We start from the raw sequence: 27,422 nt of genomic DNA on the forward strand, positions 1-27,422 counted from the left end.
TAATATCAGCTTGTGTTAAGTACATAAAGCTCATGGTAAAAAGTACATACCTGACACAGAGCTGTTCAGAAATTAATAGACAGCAAGGTATGCAAAGTTAGTGACACAACCCAGATTATTTAAAAAAATCAATAAATTAACAAGGAATCTATATATGCTCTATGTACCCAATAAGCACATGCCTGACAATAAACCAACCCTCATTTTCAAATATTTTGGCAACAGTACAACCTGTCTTGAAAGACCATTGCTATGAAAGACCACCTATCTTGAGAAACCAGGTCCTCAAAACAGAGATTGATTAATTATATAGTATTATGACCTGTAATGAGAGACCATCTGTCTTGAGAGACCACAATTTTTTGGCAGAAGGGGTAGTCTTTCAAGACGGGTTCTATTGCATTTAGAAGGACAGCTTTGATAATATGCCTACCTTATACCAATGGACAAATATATCAAGCTGGCCTTCTCAGAGAAAAATACCCCAACTGCTTTTAAAACGAAAATAGATCTATGATGATGCTACTCCGATTACTGAGTAGTATATCAGTTACTGCTATGTCTTCGCTATAGTTAGCACTGAGACAATAATATCCAGACATAATCTTTTAACTTTGATCAAAGATATCAAGAAGAACTGCTACATGACGTATTAACTTTGTCCTTGGCTTGATTGTCAGTTTTTGTACAGCAGTAATGGCACTCCAATTTATAAGTCCAAGGCCAATGCAAATGTCCTTGAAAAGTAATTAGGTTAATTGAACAACATGGTTAATAATAATATCTGCAGGAAACTGGTCTACATTAAAACTGTTTTGCCATTATTTGTTTCAAGAAGACAACCGTTAAAACAACTGAAACAGTTATAAATTGTACAGATTATGATATATATTTAATGTCCTTTAGAGAACAGGGTTTGAAACTAAACTTTTTTCTATATTAGTAAATATTTTGATGGTTGTAATTTAAATACCCATAAATGTTGTGTAATTTACCATTTCAAAATTGTAACATGCATACTGCTTGCATCATTTTCGAGATCTAGAGTTTATCATATAACTCTACTCAAAAACGTTTTTTAAAAATGTCTCAAAACATCCTCAACACAGTGCATATCAAAAGCCATCTATCAATAAAAAGCGATGAATATATGTTTAACAAATTTAGCATAAAATGGCTTTAGTAAGCCATGATATATTGATATTGTTTAGGTTAAGGTATACATGGTGGCCTATAAAACGTTTGGAATAAGAAACAGAAAACTACAGTAAGAAATACTGGCCTACAGGAAGCTACTGGCAAACTTTCACACATACACATATTGGCCGAGCCCGAGACTCAAAACTATGCAGACAGAGGTAAGATGGAAGTGATTCGTAAAGGTGAGTTCTTTAGACCACTCAGCCCACCGCCACTCCCCTCCCCACCAGCTGAAGTGATAGGTCAAATATGCAGTTGAGTACTTATTGTCCAAAAAGAGCATATGTGTATGTATGTAATGATGTTTTATGGCACCTCAGCAGAAAAGTGACTATGTAGTGCCAACAAAGTTAAAACAAATATAAGAATGAACTGCACAAGATGTTAAGACAGTAAAGCCTTGCAAATACATGTGCAGTTAAGTACAAGAAGATAAAATATCAGGGCCCTCCTTATCAGCTGGGAGCTGGGTGATTTATCAGGCTACCCACAGAAGCAAAAAGTATAAACTCTCTTTCTGGTAAAATCTTGCTTTAAAAAATTTCATAAGACCTAAAAATAATATGTTTCTGGTTTAATTGTTAAAAAACATTTGGCTGGTCAGTCAAGGAAGATTTTTTCCTCCCTTTTTCCACAGGGACCTGGGTCATAATGGAAAGGAATAGTCCAGAATGAATCCCTTCCATTATTGGAAAAATTATTAACTCTTCTCCCCTCCCCTTACGTAAGTGAACACTGCTGCACATCAAAACTGTATTCCTTCAAAAAAGTCCTTGTCAGTATTACTTCACAATACATTATTTGATGGTTCAATATAAGCTTTCATTATAATTACATGTATGTAAATAATTGGCATTTTAAACCAACTGCTGTAAATGGAGAGCAAGCTATAATTAGCTAATCCTCATGCTTTCTAGTTTATTTCAGAGGCCTCAAAATATTTAGAAAAATAACAAGCATCTTAATGTTATGTCAAATACTTTTTTTTCTTCTAATTTTTAAATAAAATTATGTATTCATACTTTTTTAAATGGATGGAAAAATATATAGAGCCAGCAGGCAGAAATTGGGTCAGACAGTCTACCAAAAACAAAGCTACATGTATTTTCTTTTAGGCCTAACTAAGAGTTTTAATATCAGCATGCCTGATGGGAGTACAGCAGCTGCTAAAATTTGTCTAGAACAGCACAATTTCCTTGGAACTTGCCACTATGCTTGCTTGGTGTCTTATTACTTAACTGTGTGACTTAAACAAGCCTCAAAAACGGATCTTACATGTGCATTATACATCACAACCAAAAGATGTACCATCACAGTGAAGACCTCTCAAAATGGCAGGGGATCATGACAAATTGTCCCCCACTAATTTTCTTAACTTGGGTTATGTTGCGACTTTTTAAGTTACTATTGCTTAATAATTAAAACATGGATATAAATGTGAATTGGCTGTTTGGGGTTTATGTCTTTTTCTTGAAACTGTTTGATGCATATGCACCTCCCATAGTACTTTGCAGTCTACACAAATGAAAGACGAATGGTAGACTAGGAAGAAGAGCTAGCCACCTACAGCAGTATTCACATGGGTTCCGGGCAAGTAGAATATATCAAAAATGGCCTGTATGGCAATTATTTTTTATAGCATCAAGCTGTGTATCAAAATTATCACCTAGGAAACAGGCCTGTGTTTACACTGCAAGCATCAGTTGGTGTCAAAAATAAAAAAAGCAGGTATAAATTTGGGGTTGGGATACATAAACTTTTGCTATAATAGCTATTGACTTGGAAGGTCAAAGGACTAACATTCTTATGCTTTGTTTTATTATGCCTACCCAAAATGGACCATTGTGACCTCACAAGCATTGAGCTTTTTATAAATTAATTTTATGTCCTGGTAGGTGGATGCAGCATTCAATATAATTTGTGTAAAACAACCATCCCTTGTACCTTAAACAAAAACAAAGGGAGTTAACTCTCTAGTATGCAGATACATGTACATTGCACCTTGTTAACAACTTCATATGTGTGTTCTAGCTACAACAAGGTTTCACCTAATGAAATTCACAGCAACAACAAAACAAAATTTTAAGCACAGTGCAATGATGATTAAATGAAATTACAAAAATCATTTCCGGATAGGCCTTTCTCATGTGGTGTGTATATATAACAGAATAAAAGCTTAGAAAATTTGTTCCAAGCATTCATCCTCCCTGCCATCACTTTACTCAACACTACACTTATCCGTTACATTACTTTCAACAGATCCACTGTCACCTGATGCAAGCTTGATGCTTATTAAATGGACTAAAACCATGAAAATAATATGCTCGGTGTGAAGACAGCAAGTTTTAAAACCTCCTAATGCATGGTCCCTGTGATAAATATATAATGAGACAAGGTTTGAGTTTTGCACCTAACACAGCATTACTTAATGGTTTCTTGACAGTCTTTGGCAATCTAGATGTCATTTTAAGTTTTACTTTTCAATGAGCTCTCCCACGTTTTAAAATAGGTTGATATAAAATGGCTTTAAATATGTGGAAAGTTAACAGCCAGAAAATATCAGTGTTGTTTTGCAAGATACTTCCAAGATTAAGCAGCTTTATAGCAGCAGTGTACATTCTCACACCAAATCAAAGTTGTCAGCAGATATAAGTATTCCATTACTTTCACACAAAAAATATACCTTTTGCATTTGAAACAAGAATTCCAAGCATCACTGCAATTTTCACAAATTTTTGTGCTCAGTTATTTTTACTCAAACCTCTATTTCTTGAGAACTACTCAAGAGCATAGATCAAACTCAATCTTCTTGATTGGTTGGATGGTTATTACACATGACCTCACTTAAACTGTGCTCTCTAAATAGGTTACAACGGCACGCATTGTTAAACTTTGTGGAAATGAGCAGAAACACTTAAAATGCTTTGTCTGAATGTAAGCAAGCACAACTTTTTTTGTGAAATGGAAATCTGCTTGTGTTTTCACTTTACCATGACACACTGCATCAATAAAATTGTTGCCTTGAAAGATCTCAATGCCTGAACACAACACTGATGAAACACTATATCGCACAAAACGTAACATTCTCTGACTCATAATTCCAATTTACCACAGGTCCAACTTGTACAGATGAGTGATTGATCACTGCTAAATTTCTCCATATTAAAATAATGCTTAGGTTACCTTCAATTGTCACTGAAAATGCAAATATCAATATGGATGTAATCACAGGTAGGTGTAAATTGATGATTTTTTGAGTTTGTATACAAAATCCTTTCTTCTTGTATTTTTTTATACAATGTACGAGAATCTTTATGAAACATATGTATGAGAATGTTTATAAAACTTGTTATTTTATATCATGTTGGTGCCAAGTACCTCTGTGTAAGACAGCCAACATCATTTGCAATGTTTTCTACGTTGACAAGAAGGCAAATGTAGTTGATAATTGACACAAGAATGTTGAACTTTGGCTATCAAATGCACACATATTCACTCTCAGTGTGTGAATCTGCATATGTGTACACATGTCTATGCATTTTATATGAAAAAAATGTACTAGGGTTTTGTTATAGTATACAGCGTTACCCAAGAGTGATCTGATATCATCATTAGCTATTTCGAATACTAAGTTCAGTTTGCCCAAGACTGCACAAGCAAAGTGCTTGCAGTGAGAAACTTGATTATTTCACCATCGCCAGGGTACTCAGAGCCAAATGTGACCGTATCATCACAATGAGTTTAACAGGAAGCTGTCCACTTTTAGTGAGCAATCTTCAGCTGTAGATGCATGTAAAAAAATACAAAATTACATTTAAATTTTTTTTATATCCATGCTATGTGATAGAAGAATTGATTGATATATTTGATGTTCCAGAATTTATTCTAAACTTTCAGTCAGATCAGTTAGACTATAGTCTGTTTAAAGTTAGCCATTTTACAGCTGCACAAACAAAATGAATTCATTTATATGCTGCATGTATTAAAGGATCAGTAATGTTCAACTTCTTATAACTCAGTGAGATTATTTTTGTGTGATATTCATATACAAATATGATTATAGTAATAATAATCTTGTACAGTAGTGCTGATTAAACTATTTAATATGTTATGAAGTGAATTCATGTGCATGCATGCATAATTGCATCATACTTAACCATGTCTCTTGGCCCTAGTCATTATATTCTTAGCTGATTTTAGATGGGGAGTCATAGAAGTCTTTGGGGTTTTGAGTAAGCTGCTGTCATGGTCAGAGGATGGTATTGGTTTACTTGCAGTGAGGGACCAATAGGTCTGCAGGGAATAGGGAGGCTCTTGGGGAATCCTTCAGCAGATATGGAGGAGCAAGCCATGCATAGTGGCTCCTTGACACTTCCACAAGAGCTGTGGAACTTGGAAAAACATGATCATCAACTGGACTACATGACATGCACACATTTTATTTTTGAATCAATATACAATATCAGTGTCAATACATATATCCTACTAGTAGATGAAACATTATTCATATTTTTGTACAAATTTTATGCTATGGTATCCTTGGTGATTGATAAAATATTGTTAAATTTCTGTACAAATTCTATAATTTGATCACCCTTGGTAACAAAATCGTATCTTATTTATGGCTGTGTTGTTGTTGTTGTTGTGCGGTTCAATGCCATTTTTCAGCACAAGATAAGTTGTACATGGCAATGAGTAAACCTGGAAAACCTCTGAAAAAATCACTGACCCACGAGAAGCTAGTGGCAAGTTTTCACACACACCTACTTCAGCCAAGCCAGAGACTTGAACTCACACAGAGATGATATGGCAGTGATCTAGAACAGTAAGCGCTTTAGACCACTCAGCCAATCGGGGCCACCATGATTGTGTATATTCTACTTTGATCACCACTGGTGACAGAATGAAACCTTATTCATGGTTGCGTAAATTCTACACACTGATCATCCATAATGATAGATCCTCATATCAGTCATATTTGTTTCTAAGTTCCATGTGTTGATTCTTGTTTAATTACTTGCTGAAGTAATATGTTCTGACTAGTTCCAGTTAGGAACAATATCGCTTACTAATATCAACTGTTTAACTAGGTGCACATCATTCTGTAAATCCGTCATTGGACTTAATGTACACCAGCATGTTATTAGAGTCATTCACCTGTCATTTATACGATATTATCAACCCAAAAATGTGTTTCCAGTCAGTCGACCATCTCTAATGTTCTTTGCTGACCCTAGCACTTTTTCCTACAGAGTAAAAAAAAAAAAAATGTAAAACAAAATTATCACAAAATGTATTGATCTAATTGACCCAGTACCTGATGGGCTTAGTACATTATATATACTAGTTATTATGATATATATAATGTAACATTTAAAAAAAAAAACCTACCTACCTACTCCAATTTTAAAACCACATTTTTTGGCCTACATAAACACCTCATTCATAAAATTGATTTCGCTGTCTTTGCTAAATCCAATCCCAATCTGGCTTCATCCAGTTACAAAGAATATGTAGTCAAGTTTTGCTGTAAGTGATCATGATAAGAGGTTAAGTGGTTTACCAAGGCAAATGTAAGTGTAATAAAAAATAAACCTTTTGCATACTTCTTGCATTATATGACACATTAATGGGATTTGGGATTTCTTAACGTTATTTAAAAAAATCTATTGCCTACCCTGTGAAAACCATGTAAAGATCTTTTCTCATCAAAACTCTTATTTTTGCAGAAATTTTCAGATTTCTAGTAAACACCTATTAATTCCTGTGATCAGCCTCAAAATCAATACAACATCTAGCCTTGGTTCCATTAACAGAACTTAGATTAATAAATTTGTTTATAATCCAGAGATCAGGTCTGACCAGCTAAAATATCAGTTGGACTTAAAACTTGAAACTGACCAAATAAAGGATTTAAATCTGGACATACGACACATGTTAATTATTTCTGGGCCAGGTTTTGTGCCAACCTAGAATTACATCTAATGGAAACCTTGAAGCCTTATTTGGGCACTGGACTTGTAATCCAAGGGTCAGCCACATGGGCCAAGCCAGGTCAGCTGCTTCAGTATGTATATGGAAAAGGCACTTAGCTACCATTTCCTCTCCATAATGTAACAAATAATGTTTTCAAATTTCCATTTAGAAAAGGGTTCAAATAAGTTAAACATAAATGTCCATTATCATGAAAATAATGATACCCTGACATGTACCCCATCCTGTAAGTACTATTTGTAAGCATTTTGTTTACAACCCAAGGATATCTTATAATTGGTCCTATAGTAGGACAAGTGCAGTAAGAGGGCCTACATTACAGCTATTAATGGGAAATAAAAGTGCTGCACATGTATTTCCCTCTAAAACATGACAGCATGAGATGAAATACAATTTGAGGTCAAAAGGTTACCTAACATACAAGGTGCTTCATCATTAGCAACAAACTATTCTTTGTACCTTTGAGTACACAGCACAGTTCAGTTTAGTGGCACATCAGCACAATAATGGCTATATAGTGATGATTTTATTTACAAATGTGAATATAAATTGCACAAAAAGCTTTATGAAGCTTTTACCCTTCAAACAAACATAAACAAAAATGATAAAAGTTTGAAAGTAAAATTCTTTAAAAATTATATCAAATTAAACATTAAAAGCAAAAAGCATAATATCCTTACAATTAAGGCCATGTACTTTGATGGATGAAATGCTCCAAGCCAAAAAGTGTTCCATTAAATGCAATGCAACGACTAAGCTAGCCCTAGCGTGGCTGACAGAAATTGGTTCTTCAAATGAAATCTGATGGGAATGCATATATAAAGATGAATGAATTACAATAAAAGCAGAAAAATCCAAACATTTATCAATTAATTATCACAGACCTAATAAAACGATAAAAATTTTTAGGTGGAACCTATAACTTGATACAAATATCACGGACAATCTCCAGAGGCAGATAAATTCCAAAAGTATGGAAATTTTCTGGCATATATGGTTTACTTTTTATGAAAATACATAAATGCATTTTTAATAAAATACAAATTTTTCATTTATATATTTGCCTAAAATTATGGGTAAGTGGCATTAAATTTTATTTGCACAGCAGACTTCATCCCACCCCTAAAGCATCTCCGACAGACAAGATTAGTATTGGGTAGAGCATAGCATGCAGAAAATTATAGGTGCCTAATTTTTAATCCAGTCAACTGCAAACCAAGTATCAAAAATAACATCACAGGACATTCTTTCAAAAAATGTTGCTGTCTGGGGTTTAATGCCTTTTTTCAACTTATGATAGTCCATACATGGTGGCATGTTTGACCAGAATGTTTACCATATGAAGAAATTTATAAAAAAAACAGGTAGCAAAATTTGCTACTTGCTACCGTATATTTGAAACCCTGACAGGGTATTTCTTCCAGTCCTGTCTCAGTGTCCTGCCAAGGTTTTTGATACTGTTATCCCACTACCCCTTCCTGGCATAATGCTATTATCCCATTGTCTCTCCCAGACATGATGATGTCCCTCCCACTGTCCCTTCCAGTTTTAATACTATCCCATCCAGGTATGATAATGCAAGCCCAATGTCCCTTCTCATTATAATACTGTTAGCCCAATTTCCCTGCCAGTTATGATACTGTTAGCCCACCATCCCTTCCAGTTATAATACTGTTAACCCACTGTCCCATCCAGGTATGATACTGTCAGCTCACTGTTCCATCCAGGTATGACAGACAATACTCTACATTCATCAGTGTTAATATGTATGTGTGCTGAGATGGGTCCATTCTGTTGTTTAACCAAATGTATAATAATAATAATAATAATAATAATAATAATAATAATAATAATAATGTACTTCAATTCATAGTTACACTTCTGACTGATACAGGTGTCCCACTGTTTTCCCCAAAATTGGTACCACATATAAAATGAATTTAACATATTCTGCATCAGTGCTGACAATGAAAGTCAGCAACCAATTCTAAGGCATTCATGTAACATCTGAACTGTACCTTTCCCTGCTGGAGAGAAAGAACCTGAAAACCACACTGTCATTATCATCAATAAGAAATAAAGCTCATTTTAAGCTAGGCCTAAGAATGCTTGGAAATACTGGGCTCTGGAAGCAGATCAATTAACACTGAACTGTGGCCTGGTTATGAATAGAACCCGCTCTCCCCTGACATATTCTACTGTGATATCATTAGTGAACAGATCAGGAATATAATATCAGAGAACTTAATGTCACAACACTGGCCAAATATTCCTGAAACTCCTTAGATTTACAGACTCAGAATATGGCTTCTTTAGATCCCACAATATCTGTAAATATTCAAATGACAAGAATGTATCTAAAGTTCTTGCAAATTTGCATATATCTATACACACACTAACATACACTTACATGCACTCACACATACACTCATACACACATACAATCACACACAATGTGCTTGCTGACATTAATATATTTAACATCCTGTATTATAAATTCACACAAACAAATAATCAGAATGCATGCATTTCAATATTTAGGGAGTCATGGTAGTTCAGCTGGAAAAAGGACCACAGATACGATACCTGATCATGCCAGCTTAGGTCAGCTGTGTACCCTTGGGTAAGGCACTTACCTCCCATTGTAGTCAATAACGTGTTAAAAAGTGCCATTAAAGCCCAACAAGCAACAATTCAATACTTACAATGAAAACTGCCTTTCTAGTTAATATTCTGACAAAAATTTGCCTTTACAACCTTTAAATTTGTTTCTGAGCTGATGTTTTTATGGAGTTTTCTTCAAAGAATACCATCAGATTACACAAATAATTTCTTTTGCATAGTTTCGTTTGTGGCAATTGTGTTTTGCAAATGACCATTTGTGGTTCATCTCCATTCAGGTGCTTGCGTTCATTTTTCTCACTTAAAATGAAACTTGCTGTATCTAAGTAAAATGGAACTGCTAACTGCATTGCAAAACTTTAAGTCATTTTTCAAGCAGAGGTGCATCCTACAATTAGTTTTGTACAATTTTATTTTGTTGATCTAATTAGATTGTTATAATCCGTATACATTGGGCTCGTGTTGTTCTATTATGTATCTCGGCTCAAATCTCCATTTCTTTTATACATTAATTTCATGTTTAATATTTGCCAGATCCAGGCTATAACAACATGGTCAGTCAACCCAAAGAAATCAATAAACACCGTCAAAAAAGAACACCTACACCACAAAATGAAGCATTAAGTTAGATAAAGTCATTTGTAATATTGGTAAACAAAACCATTTTATTGCAAATTTACCATAAAAATGTTTTTCTTCTTCAAATTTGTATACTAGTTCTGCAAGTTCACATGCATTGCTGCTGTTGTTGTTGTTGTGGGGTTTAATGCCATTTTTCAGCACACGATAGGGTATACATGGCGGCCAGCATTAATGGTGGAGGAAGAACCCGGGAAAACCCCAGAAAGAACCACCGACCCACGAGAAGCTACTGGCAGGCTTTCTCACACACCCACATTGGCCGAATCTGAGACTCGAACCCACGCAGACCACTCAGCCAATCGGGGCCCCCCACATGCATTGCAATATTCTGTTCATTAGATAAGCAGAGCTTGCAGGACATTAAAATGGGATCAAGAGTGGGCATGTAAAAAAATTTATTAAAGACAAGCCAGGTCCCAAATATTCATTACTTTAAATAGTTCTAAGAATTTTTATTAACAGAGAAGTCCTTAGTATGAATTACTTTTAGGTTCTAAGAATTTTATTAAAAGACAAGAACCTAATATTAACAACTTGTAAAAGTTCGAAGTATATAACAGATTAAATGCAATTAAATCATTAAAATTGTTTGAAAAAATGTACAATAATTAGAAAGTTGATTTTTCAGCAAGAACATTTGCAGTCCCTCAGTCCTTGTTTTAATCCCTTGTTTTGGCACCTGCAGTGATCCCTCACTACTAGGAACCAAAAAAAAAGTGTTGTCCATTTTAAAAACTGAATATGGCCATCAATCCAATAGTGTGCGTGTGTGTGTGTGATTTGGATTTTTAATGTAGCTTTAACAATTTTTCAGTCATATCACTACAATCTCTGCAGTGCGGCAGTTTATAGTGATGTCTATCACTGGGGCATCCTGCCTCAGACATGTATCATGATGTCCCACCCAGTCACATTATCCTGACACTAGGCCGACCAGTCCTAACACTAACCTCCTTAATGCTGAGTGGAAAGTGAGGCAGCTGCAAGTACCATTTTTGTAAGTCTTTGGTATGACTCAGCTGGGGATCGAACTCACGACCTCCCGCATCCGAGGTGGATGCTCTAACCACTAGACCACCGGAGGGAGTGAATCCAATTGAGGTATATAGGACAGCTGAGAAACTTCAGTATCTCAAAAAGGTTCAAGCAAAAAGTCAGCTCAATTTCGCTGTGAAAAATGAAAAAATACAACAATGAACATGAAATAAGAAGTGCAGAGTTAATTACCCGCATCCAGGAGATAAATTCCAGCAGTAATGATAAAACAAAATTCAAACAAATGGGTCCCATGTCTATAGATACATCAAGCCCACTTAATATGCAAGAACAACGCACTGAATGGAATACTACCATCTCATTGGCCAACTGAAATTAAGTTATAAATAAATGCAGGACATCAATTTCTTTTAATCAATGAGAGGACAGTATTCCATTCAGAGGGATTTCACTTGCATATTAATCGGACGTGATCACAGCCATATCGAGCAGTAGCGTGGCAAAATAGTCTGGCATTTGTTAAGGGTACGATAGTAAGCCAAACTTTGGATATGCATAAAGTCGAATGTCTGTGCTAAACATCAGTACCAAATTTATTAAGCTATGCAAAATGTAGCTTGAAATGACTGTTTATTCTTAAATGGATCGCGTGAGAAAAAGGAAAAAAAGAGTCCTCCCTTGTAGTCATTATATACATGTATGACAGGTAAATATTAAGCAATGATCCGAGCCCCTCTTTGCAGCGGTATATGCTGAAGGGCTTTATAGTCAAGAACCACTTCATGCTAACTTAACTTTTAAAACTTCCACAATTAATAAAAATGAAGTTATAATTAATATATGGGGTAGAGAATGGCAAGAGTGCATAATCAAAAAAAGGAACAAGAGCTGTCTGATTCTGTTATGTTAAATCCTGAAATACATGTATTTAGTGGCCAAATGGGTTTACTTTTGTACTCTGCATCTACAGTCATTAGTATCACAAAGAAATTTGACACTGGAGTCGTTTAGGACTGAGACCAAATATCTCCAGCCAATAGGAAGGAATGTACAAGCATATGTGATAATTTTGGTTGATACATCTTCAACATGAGCTTTCAGATTTCCACCCACAACTCTTGACCTTCCAATTAACTGTAAAACAAGATAACATCCAATGGAAAACTTAAATATCCTATAAGAGTTTTCCATTGGATGTCATCTTGTTTTACAGTTAATTGGAAGGTCAAGAGTTGTGAGTGAAAATCTGAAAGCTCATGTTGATATATATATATATATATATATATATATATATATATATATATATATATATATATGAAAAAGAAGCCTTGCAATGTGCTACATAATATGCAACATTTCATTACATGACTTCTTTCAGACTGGTAACTGTACTTATAAGACAGGAGTTAACTATATTTACCAGGCAAGAGAGCCTCGGCTTATCAGTGGAGTAATAATGTACATGAAGTACCAAATCTATTCAAGCATAAGCAGGTTCCAACTGCAAAGCGCAGTGACTCAGATGTACCATTGCTTATGGGTCATCAAATGGACTATCTGGGTCTATCCTGAATCTGATTTATACACAAGCACATACAGCTATTCCTCTCCTTAATGAGAGATGATGTAAGGCGATCCATGGCATGTTTTGACACTAGCCAACTCTAATGTTCTTTTTCATCAATCATACTCTCATCAATCATACCAAATATGAGTGCACTATCTAAATCTGTCACAAAAGTCAACATTTTTATTATCAGATATGAAATCCACCAACACCAATCACACCCACCACAGGAGCCACATCTGGAAGCTTAGAAATTTGTTGTCCTCTAATATAATCCCTGTAGCGGCAATGCCAGTGGTCTGCATCCCTTGACTATCAAGCCAAAGGTTACAGGTTTGATTCCTGATTAGACCAACTTGAGCCATTTGTAATGGTGTGTCTCTAGGCAAGGCATTTTACTCTAACTGGCTTGGCATTATATAGCCTTGCCTGTTTTAATGTGCCATCACTAAAAATAAAACAAAGTGATCATTGTAAAACATCATGCAAAATATAGTTTTCTCAAATGGCATCAGCTGAGTTAAGAAGGGAAACCAATTGATGGACCAGCATATGAATGGACCAATACACCAAATGTGACTTGAAAAGTTTCAGGTCCCATCGGCCTCACTCTACATAATAACAAAACTGCTTCCAGCATACAAAACCTTGTCCTCCACTTAATATCCTTATGAAATATTAATAATGCTAAGAAATACATTTCAGACTTGATAAATAGTTGTTCAGCTTAAACTCATACAAGGGCACTGACCTTACCTTATAATCAAAATGTACATTGTAGAAGGAGTGAAACTACCTTTGGGCTTTTGTAAATATTAGGATATAAAAGTTCAATCATCAAATTAGTGTCTACAGTCATGATTGAGTATTCAAACTCACTCTAAATTGGACAAAGTGTTATGTATATTTCATTTAATTGTTTGTCTGTTAGTTTTAATATTTTTTATTTCATTACATGTTATTGTAATGTAACATTGTTTGCTGGACTTGACAATGTCCAAAACTGAGTTAATTTCTGCTCGACCTGATTGACCTTTTTTTTAACTTCATTTATGTAAACAACTAATAATAGCTTCAGTATTCTCTATGTGTATGAGCTTATTATCAGGATTATTATTCAGGTAAACAAAAGAGGAGACATATGTTGATCAGAGTCAGGGTTTTGGAGATTCCTAAGTGAATATTATAGGCCATTGTGTTGTAAAAAAAACCAAGGCTCATCAGATCATTCTATGAGGTTATTTTCCATTAGGTAATGGTTGTTTTTAGAAAATGCTAACTGTGACCTGAAGTCAAGCAGAGAACTATACATGTGTTACCTTGTGACTGAGGATTTTGCCAGTCGTGCTTTAACATCTGGACTTTTAAGTTGTATTATATTGTGACCAGTTTGGGCTGAATTTTCATTTCTTCAAATTACTGAATTCAAAAGTGCTCTGATAAAATTCTTGGATAAACACATGGAATTTATACTGAATTCAAACCTGGAATAATATTTCTGTGATTCAACAAGAGACTGTTGATACATCAGCACTTTGCAGGCCATAACAGACACATCATCGTCTTACATTTTGGATCATTTCAGGACTTGAACTGAGTTTTATTCAGGACTTTTAATTACTAGGACTTGTGTCTTTAATTCTTGGATTATTTTTTGGATTTGATTCGCAATGTAGTAAGTTCCTTTTTTTCTCATTTTTGCCTTTGTATTCTTGGGAAATAAATTGTTAAATTTTACAAAGCTTGTTGTCTTCACTCTTTTCTGTTACTTATTTTAAGAGTGTGATGTGTGTGATTAGGATTTTTAACGTAGCTTTAACAATTTTTGGGCATCATGCCGCAGACATGTAGTATGATGTCCCACCCAGTCACATTATCCTGACACCAGGCTGAGCGTCTCGCGAGGCAGCTGTTAGTACCATTTTTGTAAGTCTTTGGTATGACTCTGCTGGGTTTTGAACCCACGACCTTACGCTTCTGAGGCGGACGCTCTAACCACTAGGCCACCGGAGCGGTCCTTATTTTAAGCGCATAGACTTGTAACAATAGTGACATTACTAAACAACTATTGTCTGACCATCAAATTAAACTAAATATTATCAAAGAAAGATTAAATTTTTAACTTGACTTGACAGGATGACATATCAAAACATATTTAGCATGAAATAAATACCCATTTTCTTGTACCAAGTTTACACTAGAATAGGTTTCTAAAGGATCCCATTTTTCGAAAATATACAATGTAAATACTGAAGCAAACCACATACACACTTTATGATTTAAAACTTATTTCAAAACATTCTGTTCAGTCTTTCCTCAAACATTAACAAAAATATTTTTATACAGAAACTGACTCAACTCCATCATCCTGAAGCAAATGCATAGATACCAGTTTAATCACATCAACTGGACACACACAATTTAACCTCTCAGTGTAGACTTTACTTTATGATCAGCAAGCCTCAAAGTAACCCCCACCAGGGGATTAAATGGTTCCCTACCTCAACCAAGTTTGAGAACAGGCCATTTTGATTTCATCAATAAAGAGGGATCTCCAAGAGCCAAGTCATAGAAAGAGGAAAGAAAAAGGTCACAAAATCCCTACTGAAATGTACTTAATTATAGCTTATTTTATCAGTACAGCTGACATGGAAAATTAAAACTGACAAATGCATTTCAAGCCACATTTTAGGAAAACCCAAGAAGGATTTTGTATACATATCTAATGATTCAGAAATTCAACTAAAAGACAACACTTTTGTATAATAGAATTAAGTTATGGAGACGGTTGGTGGTGAAAGGCATGAGGAACTGACTAGAAACATCTCTGTTGATAAAATATCTGACTGCAGTTCACAATTCTTTGGGGACATATATATATATATATATATATATATATATATATATATATATATACACACACACACACACAAACACAATCACCTTGTTTTCTTGAAAGGAAGTAATGTAGACACCCAAGTCTCTCCAAGACCTGCTGCTTTTTATAAATGTTTCACTCCTACAGCAAACTTTGACATAACATGTAGCTATTCCAGCTAATTCATGAGTCAGCACATTTACAAAACCATGCATTAACAGTATCTTTGAAAAGTGCAAATGCCTCATATTCTTTGTATGGCAGTAGTATTAATGTATGTATAACACAAAACCAACTGTATACCCATATTTTCCTGGCAATGTTTCATTATGTGCTGGTAGATCAGGGTTTAGATTTTTTTAGATGAATTTACAAGTAGAGAGAATTATAAAGCAGGCCCTCAACTACTAGTATCTTATGTGCCAGCCAGTCCAGATCTACACACTGTAGCTGAATGCACATTTCACACAAGCATCATGTGCGTGTAACACACAGCTAACTGTATATACCCAGATCTGCCATCTATTTGTTATACGCTGGTAGATCTGGTCCAGTTTTTTCAGTTGAAATTATGTTTCACACAAACAAATATAGTATAATCTGCATGTATTTCTGCCTAGTTAACATAATTGATCCACATTCATTCCCTAGTATGTCAGTATACAAAACATGAACATTTTATTTGGTAGACTATGTCACAATCAAGTGCTAAAGACAGCAGAGTAGTAATCCTATGTATTTCATCTCAAGTGCTCTCTCGAAGCTGGATAGCCAAAATTTAAAAACAAACAAGTTTAAAAAGCCAACCCTTTCATCCATTTAAATGTGAAGAATGGAAAATCTTCACAGGACAACTTTCTGAATCCATTTACATTTAACTTTACTGAAAAGTTTGTATCCACTAAGTTACTATTAAACCAACGGATATTTACACTTCAGTGGTAAAGAAAACAAAATTTGATTCCATTCAGTCTAAATGTTATGTAAATAAAAGAACCTTGTTTCTTTAAGCTCGTTTTAACTCAATATTTTTACACATAATATCAAATATGTCTATTCTCACAAAGCCATGGCGACTCATTGATTAGTATATTGTATTTATGGTCAGAATGGTGCAGGGGAGGGTGTACATTATGCCTTACATCAACCCATGCTGGCTGGCTCTAGGCAAATCATTTCTTTGCCTCAGCATGATATAACCCCTTGTATTTACTAAATATACCCACTTATAAGTTGAGCCCAACTAGAAACAGACTGTTACCTGCTTTTGCATAATGCACCAGCTGACCAAGGTCTACGTTGTTTGTTCTACTGACTACTCCTAACAAACTGCACAGACCCAGATCTACCTGGGCATTATGCAACATCAGATCTGGGTCAGTGTAGTTTTCAGCTGGACTCATACTGCTGGTGAGTACATCTTATCCTCGGTTGTCTGAATTGTGAATGCTTTAATTGTTATATGGTGGAATACTTATGCTCACAGGAGTCATAAAAGTAAACTGCCTTGCACCAAGGGATACTCAAAAAAGTCCATGTGACAATAGTGCATGCAAACAAAGAAACATTTGTTTAATAATCTTTAGACTAATATAAACACTGTCATTGGGTTTCAATTATGTCAAAGAAATTACATAAACAAATCTAAGTCAAATGAATGGTATTCATGGGTATTGGGGGTTTCACGGTTAGTATCTCCCCTTGAAAACACCAAAGGGCATATCTCGGTGCAGCTCACTTCCGGATAGTTCAGTCAATTAAGATGGCAGATGTATATCAAGAAAATGTGATAGACCACTCACATTATGCAAGCAGGATCGATATCTCACTATCTTAACCCTTTACCTCATGCAAGCGTCTTTAGACGCCTCTACTCCATTCGCATGGAAGCGCCTTTTGATGCCTGCTGTAAACAGCAGCCATTTTGAGCTGGTTTTTGTAGCGTCACCTTCGGGGAAACCCCTCCCCCATTAGATACTACATTCATTTCTGCAAATGACAATTACGTCAGATCACGTGGTCACTGTTTATGCTCTGGTCGATATCTGCTATTTAAAGTAACTGGGTCGTAATCTCCACTCTCCAAAATGGACGTCGCAGATTTCATTCATTACTTACAAAGTTTTCACGATTAGAATCACAACTATGAAAGATTCAATAACTTAGATAAAGGCTCTGATATTGATGTAGGCAGCAATTATTTTTTATAAATTATCAAATTCAGATAACTTAGTGATATAGATGCAGACAAAAAACTTGTAAATTTCGAGTATGAGAAATGGCAGCTATGGCTGGTCATGCGGCCTCACTGACATGACGGTGAACAAGTTCTCTCAAGATTTTAAAGCATATAAAAAAATTCTTCCGTGAAAAATAATTACACAGCTATAACAATCAAACTTTGCTCTTAAATTTTTTCACATATAACAGATGTGTACCAAAAATGTAAAATTGCTGTTAAACCTAATATACACTACATTGCTTAACAGTTCACAGGCAGGCCTATGCGTATGGAGTCGACCAGGTAACAGGTGTTCTATTTATAGCACGCTGCACTTTGTAACTATGCTTTATGAGGTAAAGGGTTAAAAAGAAATTCTATCAATATTTTATCAATTGTTTTTACATCTTTCTGTTTTTTTTCTTCTCTAACTTGCGCTGCTCCCAGCTTTCAAATAAATATTCTCTGCCCATTTCAGAACTTTATTTTCTTTCCATTACTATCCTTATGCTCTAGTTTGTATTATTTTATTGTGCAAAAGTGTACAATTTGGAGAAATATCAATGTTAGACACACTATGTATGTATAGGACATTTGTGGCTCTCAATTATCTGCCTGTCTGTCTCCTTTCATCTGGTGCATGGGTATGTATATCCTCGAATCAATGCATGTTCTTATATTACATAAACATACGTCTGGTTAAAAACAAGTATAAAATGATGCTAAGATAGAAAGAATGACTGACAGATAAAGACAACAAATATGACATTTGTGAGTATCAATTTATTTTTAAATTGTAGAGCATGTTCTTACAAGCAGTCTCTTTTTTAAATCATAAAATTTGCAATTTTACATTTGCTAACATGGATCAATATTGATTTAAAAGGCGAACCAAATAGGACGGAATCTGTAAAATAATTGGATCTTTAAAACTTACATATTTCATACAAGGAAAGTTAAACAGAATTAAACTAATTTTAAGAAGGCTGTTCTAGATGAATTTGCTGGTGGCAAACAGAAATGTTGTCTAAAGACCCCATCAAATTTGAGAGTTATTACGTGTCAGCATAAGCAAAACAAGCAAAGAAAAATCATGCTGAAAGTTATTGCATGTACTGTCTAATACCTGAAGTTTCAAAAGTCAAAAAGAAAATGAAACGAAAAAAAAAAACATCATTGGGCATGTTATTTAATCTGAATATTGTATGATATTTACACCCAAATATGAATAAATATTCCGTCTGCATTAATTAAACTCCTTTATCATTATGATAGCTAATGTAATTATTGCTTTGTTAATTTCCTCTGAATACATTAAAATACGGAGTTCCATTTACATATATATATTAAAAAAACTTGTATGGTTTAAAATATTCAGCATTACAAATCAGCTGACATATCGATTTCGTGTTATAATTTTCTTATCGAACTTGTGTTATAACTTTCTTAACTCGTGTTATAAATGAACCATTTGCCTTGCGAAAGTAAATGAGACAGAAGGATATATCAACATATGAAAATTTCAAATTGTTGAGATGGTTTTCGTTAAAAGTTATATAGCCAAAAATATGCAATAAATGTTTAAAATCTGAGCAAAGTGAAATGTTCCTAGAAATGTATCTGAAATTATGGATAATAAATCTATATTATAGGAATGGACAGTGTATTTAATTTAATTATTTGATATCATTTAAGTATGGAAAGTAAATATTATTTAATTCTCTGATATAATGTAAGTATGGACACTGATAATAATTATCTGATTTAATGACTATAATTATTCTCCTAGTATGAACAAAAGATGTTTGACATATATAGCTGATTCATTGGTTTAACCATAATGATCTGTAGTACAACTAAGATTCCCTCCTTTGTTGACTTTATGTATCGCTAACCAAGTGTAGAACGATGAACTATCCGGAACTGAAATTTTTTTTGTGGGCATGTGCATTGGAGCTAAGGGAGGTAATTTTAGGCACTATGACCAGTAACTCCGTTGCAACTGTGAAACCCCTGTACTTGCATTGTAACTGAGGCACTAGTAAACTGTATGGCTTTATGATGCAAAACAACTGTAATTTATGCCAAATTTGTTCAAACCGGTAACCACTGACCAACTTTTCTTTTGAGAACAAAATTGTTCAGTGGTCTTTGCTATAGTCAGAAACGGTGAAAGTTTCAGGTGCAGACCATATAAACCTCTAAAAAGGCGGTTTAAAAAAGTTCAAACTTCATCAAATCTTGTCAAGTGTTTCAAATTTGGTGCAAATACAATGGTCAAGCAATTTTATAAAAAAAAAAGACAGGCATTCAGGAGAGTCGAATATAATAGTTATGAATGTGCAACAGGCAACACTTTGAATACAAAGTTCAACTGGCCATTCATGATATTCAGCTGAAAATCTTGTTAAATATGAACACACTATTGGCTTTTCAATACAAATACAATTTCAATGGTATAAACTAAGCAAGGGATTACCAAAAACATTTTAATTGTTCACCAACAGGTTAACTTATGAACTTTTTAACAGATCTGTAACGTTACTAATTGTTGTTGATGTTGTAGGGTTTAACGCCATTTTTCAGCACATGATAGGCTACACATGGCAGCCAGTATTAATGGTGGAGGAAGAACTCGGGGGAAAAACCCCAAAAGAACCACCGACCCACGAGAAGCTACTGGCCAGCTTTCTCACATACCCACATTAGCCGAATCCGAGACTCGAACCCACGCAGACAGAGGTGAGATGGCAGTGATCCATAATGAAGAGCGCTTTAGACCACTCGGGGCGCCAACATTACTAATGTAGTCTTCAGCAAATATTGAGCAGTTCCCCTTTGGCCAAACAGTACAGATTACAAAGCTATGGTGGCAAACTGTCAAAGCAAACATTTTATAACACTATTAGTACCTCACATACTAATTGGTTCATCTGTCCCTCCAAAATTATGTGTCCTGAAAATTCACAGAACAGAAGACAGTGTCTGCTTCCCCCTTATGATCCTATGAGCAACATTTAGGACAACAACAAAAGCAGCTTATTAAAATAAGTAATGCGACAAAGAGCAATATAGTGCCTTGCACACACATTTATGTGCTTTTTCAGAGAATATTCATGCTGAAATCAACAAATTTTACATGTCCATAGAGTTTATTTATTGTAACAGAACCAAAATTCTAATGTATTTCTCATTTTTCTGTTGAATTGGAATGAACAACCACACTGAGAATACAGTACTGGTTCTCCAATTACATTTTACCTACTTTGTTGTCTTTGAGAATGTATTGATTGAGGTATTATTAAAGATCTAAACAGGTACCGCAAGTTGCTAATAATCTGGGTATATAAATGGGCAAGCAGGTACAATTTAAAAAAAAAAAAAAAAAAAAATTTCAAAGTTCAGATCAATGACATCAGGAGCTGTAACTATTGGCTGCTGCACATTCATCCATCATTAGCCCTCCATTTAATTTCCTTATTTTCTATTTATATTAAATGTACATGAAACGGTTCCAAGAAAACAGAGGGGTTTCTTGAATATGAAACCATGTGTCACACATTCATAATATTTTGATACACCCATACCTAGTGGTCCAGTCTAAATTGAAAAAGGAAAATGGTGCCAGATATTGATGTTACTCATAGATGTTATATGACTGACAAATTTTAAAGAAGTGGGATTCTGTCAAACTTTAACATGTTGCACCAGAAACGGACAAATCAACAGAACTTTACAAATTTAAAAAAAAAGAATTAGTGATATATTACAGCATTCTTCATTTGTGGTCGTAACGACCATTCAGCAAAAGACAGACACATAAACCAGTTGAAGTGAGTGTTATGATTAAATAATTTATCAGTGTGTTTTGCGTCCATGCTCTCCTACCAATTATTAATCCACATGGATTTAGCCGATTTGTGACAAGAAATTTAACCACAGATCCTGGTAAGTAGCAAAAATAAATGTACATTTTTAATATAGTTTTCTGTAATTATGGCATGTAATGGATAGATTGATTGATCATCTGATAAATATGCAGAGTTCTCTTTGGTAGTGTTTCTAGCACATCGTGGACCTTTAAATGCTAGTCTTGGACACTCAATGTTCTAAGGCTGCATCATCTACACAGTCAATAATTCCTCAGTTTTCTGAATCCTGTTTTACCAACCAATTGTAAAGATCCTTATTGGCAACAGAAATAATGACATTTTTAGTACCTCTGTCTCTCCATAATGATCCTGATAAATTAAGGGAAGTTGTTAAATTTATGGGGAACACTGGTAGTTTGTGGTGGTTAAAGTGTCCCCTTGGTTCACTCAGTTAACAACAATCAATACATGAACAGAAGAAAAAACAATATTTGTAAAAAATGTAAAAGATAAAGTTTACATTATGGCAAATAAGATAGTTCATACAGTCAAGACTTACTAAACTTAATTTCCCTTTAATGTTGTGTTCATGATTTTATGTCCAGGAATGGACTCCCTTTGATATTATGAGGACCCTAAATCTCTGGAGAAGGAGTCCTTCACTCCAAAAGGCCTATATGGAGCTCTGAATATGGTAATGAAACTGTCTCATTTTTTCACTAACTGGTCCACAACAGCTAAAATATAAACTTTATGAATATACTAACATATAAATAAAAACCTGAACATAAGTGAAATAGCATATATATTTTATAGTAAAAAATGTTACCTTGCAATCTAAAACCTAAAAATGTTGGATTTGGATTTGTATTAAACGTAGCTTTAAAAAAATTTCAGTCATATCACTGCAATGTCTGCAGCATAACAGTTTATAGTGATATCTAGCACTGTGGCATCATGCTGCATACATGGAGCATGATGTCCCCACCCAGTCACATTATCCTGACACCAGGCCAACCAGTCCTAACACTAACCACTTAATGCTGAGCGCCAAGCAAGGCAGCTGTTAGTACCATTTTTGTAAGTCTTTGGTATGACTCGGCCGGGGATCGAACCCATGACCTCCTGCATCCAAGGCAGGCACTCTAACCACAAGGCTAGTGAAGCAGTTCGTAAAAAGTGTAATTTTGTGGACCTCTGTGCAAGATTTACCAAGATAAAAGGTTATGCAGCTTTAAGATTGTGAACATTTGGTTAAAAAAATATTATGTGACTTTGTTAGTGACACTGCCCACCTGTTCATCCACCCTGATTTTTTTTTCAACTCTATGTTTTATCTAGTTCATACTAAACAATACTAAACAATACTAAACTGATTCAACTCAGAATTTCTGATATAATGAAGAACTGATGGACAGATATAAGGTAATGATTTGCCAACCTTTCTATTTGTTACTTAAATTACAACTTTTACACTTAATGAAAAACGTCATATGGAACATTTTTCTAGTGATAACTGCCCTAACAGTAAATCCAAAGCTTTATCTGACTGGTTACTAAAATTAAATGGGTTGGCAACTCCCAAGGGTCACCAGAGCATGCCACTTCTTCAATATCTGTAAGATCTACTCAGCCTCTCAAGCTAAAAATTAGAACAGCGGGTGGAGGTGTCAGAGGGATTCCTATGCAAGTCACCCACATAATTTGGTCAAAATATGCCACGCAGAAAATGTAGTATCACCCCTATGATAAGATTTTACTTTTGTGTGGATGAAATAATGACAAAGAGTACATTTATACAAGTACATAATTTGAATCGTTAACTAGATATTTAAAAATGTTAATTCTCTCACTAGTTATTTTAACACATGATAAAACTTTTATTGCATTAATACAAAGAGAATATAATATTAAAGTGCAGACTGTAAACTTAAGTGGCAAAATTGCTGAAGCAACAAATATTACCTCATTTTATAGCACTATCCATGCGCCTCCCCTCCCCCCGATTTGCAGGGAGGGGGAACAGTGTCCCCCTCTGTTGGGATCCTATATGCATCACTGCTTTCCTTACTGAATGATTGGTAAGAGGAATACAACTAATGACAAGACAAATATGTGCTAAATAATAGGCTGACATTAGAATGATATAATGTTCTGTACAAAATCGCCCATAAATACTCCGGAATGGTAAAATTGTATCTTTGTTTAAACAAAACAAAAAAAAAAGCAATTAAACGGATAATTATTTCCCATCATTTATGTCGCTGTGCAATACTACGGATCTGAACCCTTCGGGTGCGGTCACTGGACTGGTTTACCTTATGACAGTTATACCCGCCAATTTGAACTAAGTTTTTGTACACTGGGTGTGTCCCGTTTAAACAGGTTAAAAAAGAATAAAGAATCATTGGATACCACAATGGGAAAATGTACACGAATCAAGAATGTTGTTTGAAATAATGCTACTAAATTCGATGACGGTTAACTATGCTAAACTCTCCAAAAAAATTACCGCTATATGAACGTTAACCAACTTTACAACAGCCCGTTTCAAGAACTTCGGGGATCATTTTTTTATACTTACAATAAAAAAATATATTAAAACAAACAAGTTAGCAGCTGTTTAGAACACGTCATCAGTGTTAAGTGACAATTAGTAACAATGCTGAACATGCGAATCGTTCAGCCACTGCAAAACGTGTTTCCCACTGAACGAGGTCAGCAAGCTAAATCCAGTAACACGTTAAGTTCACAGACTTCGTATTGATAGAAATCACTCAGCAAGTAACAACGAGCTAACAAATTTAAAACATTCCAGTCGGAAGAATGTTAATGATGTCTGCAAACCTGAACATATACGGAATATTTACCATTTCTGACAACGTTTTTCTTTGCCATTCTGTCAGTAACTTCTCGTCTGCCGGAAATGCACCTTCTTTTATTTACTTCGGATTTAACCGAACGATCCTGAGGTCAGCCGAATGCCTCTTGCTTGTCAGCTTTATGAGTACATCTGCACGCGTGTGACAGTAATTAACCTCAAAAGATATGGATATACACTGGTTTTGTGAAAATAAATAAAAGAAACGAATAAAAGATGATTACGGGCAAAGGAACAAAATTCAGTTCGAACAGTATTTATTCAAGAAAACATATTCGCACATATATTCAAGAGCAATGCAATATCGGAGGTTTTAGTAGAAAACAGTATATCCTATTACAAAAGAGTTTCGAACAAAATCAGTATTTAACCTACGATATCAAGTGGATAGATCACTAATATATAAATATCTACATAATCAATATTATTATATGTAGTTCTTGTCCGAGCGCTGTCTAATAAGAAAAAAGTATACGTGAGTTTGTGATCCATCAGTCCATGTATTAATCAGAAAAGTGTATCGATAATTTTATGAAGTTTTTCACCGCCAAAATATGTTTAATAAGTTCACCAGAGTACTTGGCCTTGGTCAAAACTAAAGTTTTCACTGTAATGTGAAAAGATCACAAAATATTAGAGTTGTATATTTATAGAATTCTAAAAGAACATGTTCTGATGCTTCGATACTCTCGCACGTACACTTCCCGTTGCTGGAAAGATGATATAAAATAAATCGTTATTTAAACTACTGAAGTCGGTTCTCGATCTCGATGTTAAGCTTAAACCACATGATCAACAGCGTATTAACACGATGCAATTACCAGTCTGATTAAAGTCTCACATCCACTGTCCTACGTACGGAGATCTAATTTTAATCGGATTGATGAAATAACGGGTTTAATATAGTCCAGATCAGATAAATTTCGACATTTTGAACATATGGGTTACATATTATTTACACTGGTATAGTATTGCTCGTTTTAATTGTACAAGACCAGAAATGAATTTGATACGGGTTAGTTCTGCAGAGTGGCGGCTGAAAAGCATCTAGAGTCCGAGTGGTGTATATGACTCGTTGCCATCAACCAGGGCTATAATATCTCGCCAGATTTGCGAGCAACACCATTTTAATCAAATTATTTAGTGTATGCGCGCAACGTCAAGAATTTAGGATCTTCCGCTACTTTCTGCGTAAAGTTGTCCAGGACAGTCTTCTGACGGCTTCCTCTTTTGTCCAATAGTTCTTTACTTGCTAACTACGAGCCTGGATCCAATCAGCATAGTCAAATAAGAACTACTTTCTTTGCTGTCTTCCCCCACCCCCAAGAACAACCGATGTACACTATGTTTCAACTTTTCAGATCGTTCGCTTTCTTCCAGACTTTTTCTGACAAATGAATGACATGAGTAGGTCAAGTGGCGTTAATAGACGATATAATACTTGCATATTTATGTTCGGATACTTCTTGGATACTTTTGGCAGCCAGCTGAAGTACAGGAAGATTATTTGGATTATGTTTTCGTGTCTTAAGTACTTGTTATGTTTTGTATGGACAAAAAAAGTCACCATCTCTGTCGGCAATAGTTATGTATTTTTAGAATATCCAAATTTACAATTTCAAGTATATCACTAGCATTTTCCACGAACGAATATATATATATATATATATATATATATATATATATATATATATATATATATATATATATATATATATATATATATATACACGTAATGATATGATCTTTTCTTTTCCATTCACGCCAGTTACGTACAATGAATGCCACTATTTCTAAGTTTACTAATGAGTTATAAAATAAAATACGATTAAATACTTTACTTGTATCGAACAAAGCAGATCCAACTATGTTTCCTTGATCCAAAGCTAAGCAAATCCTATAATAAATATTTAATAACCGAGGAAAGTCACCAAGTGTAAAACCTAATTGATTTGATATAATTTAAATAATGCAAGCAATATAAATGTACAAAACAGATACAGACGTTTAAAGTACTTTACTCAAAACAGAGCTTATTGATACGGGACGATGGTTTTAAACATTTGTTTTGTTCTGTAATATATATATATATATATATATATATATATATATATATATATATATATATATATATATATATATATATATATATATATATATATATGTGTGTGTGTGTGTGTGTGTGTGTGTGTGTGTGTACTTGGAATAACATTTGGAAGTCTCCAAGAATCTGAAATTTAAATTTAAAACTCTTATGAGAAATATTAAATAAGCAGCATATTAAACGCTATTCTCGGCGCAAGATATATATGGCGGCCAAAATAACTGGTCGAGGAAGAACCCGCGACAACCCTGGTAAGACCCAGCGACCCACGGGAAGCTACTGGCAGCTTTCTCACTTACCCACATTGGCCGGGTCCGAGACTCCAACACACAAGGACAGAGGTGAGATGGCAGTGATCTGTAAAGGCGAGTGCTTTTGATCACTCGGCCACCCGGAGCCTCAACAATCTTCGATTCGAAAGAATTCTTCTTTGAACTTTCTATAG

General features: G+C 34.7%; 1 protein-coding gene across 2 annotated transcripts in view; it reads right to left on the reverse strand.

Annotated features, from left to right (window-relative positions):
• The window catches only part of LOC149790263 (spermatogenesis-associated serine-rich protein 2-like), a 154,350-nt gene that overhangs the window by 102,637 nt on the left and 24,291 nt on the right, over positions 1–27,422 (reverse strand). The window contains exon 1 of one of the 2 annotated variants that reach the window (XM_089972304.1): positions 24,863–24,981. The exons of the other annotated variant lie outside the window; for it this stretch is intronic. Within the exon in view, the coding sequence (XP_089828430.1) occupies positions 24,863–24,890 (28 nt within the window). The 5' untranslated portion in view covers positions 24,891–24,981. Of the gene's footprint in view, positions 1–24,862; positions 24,982–27,422 lie in introns of those variants that run through there. 2 annotated transcript variants of the gene reach the window in all.

Source organism: Sinohyriopsis cumingii, chromosome 10 (assembly GCF_028554795.1).
Source record: "Sinohyriopsis cumingii isolate HCF-2022 chromosome 10, ASM2855479v2, whole genome shotgun sequence".
NCBI lineage: Eukaryota > Metazoa > Mollusca > Bivalvia > Unionida > Unionidae > Sinohyriopsis > Sinohyriopsis cumingii.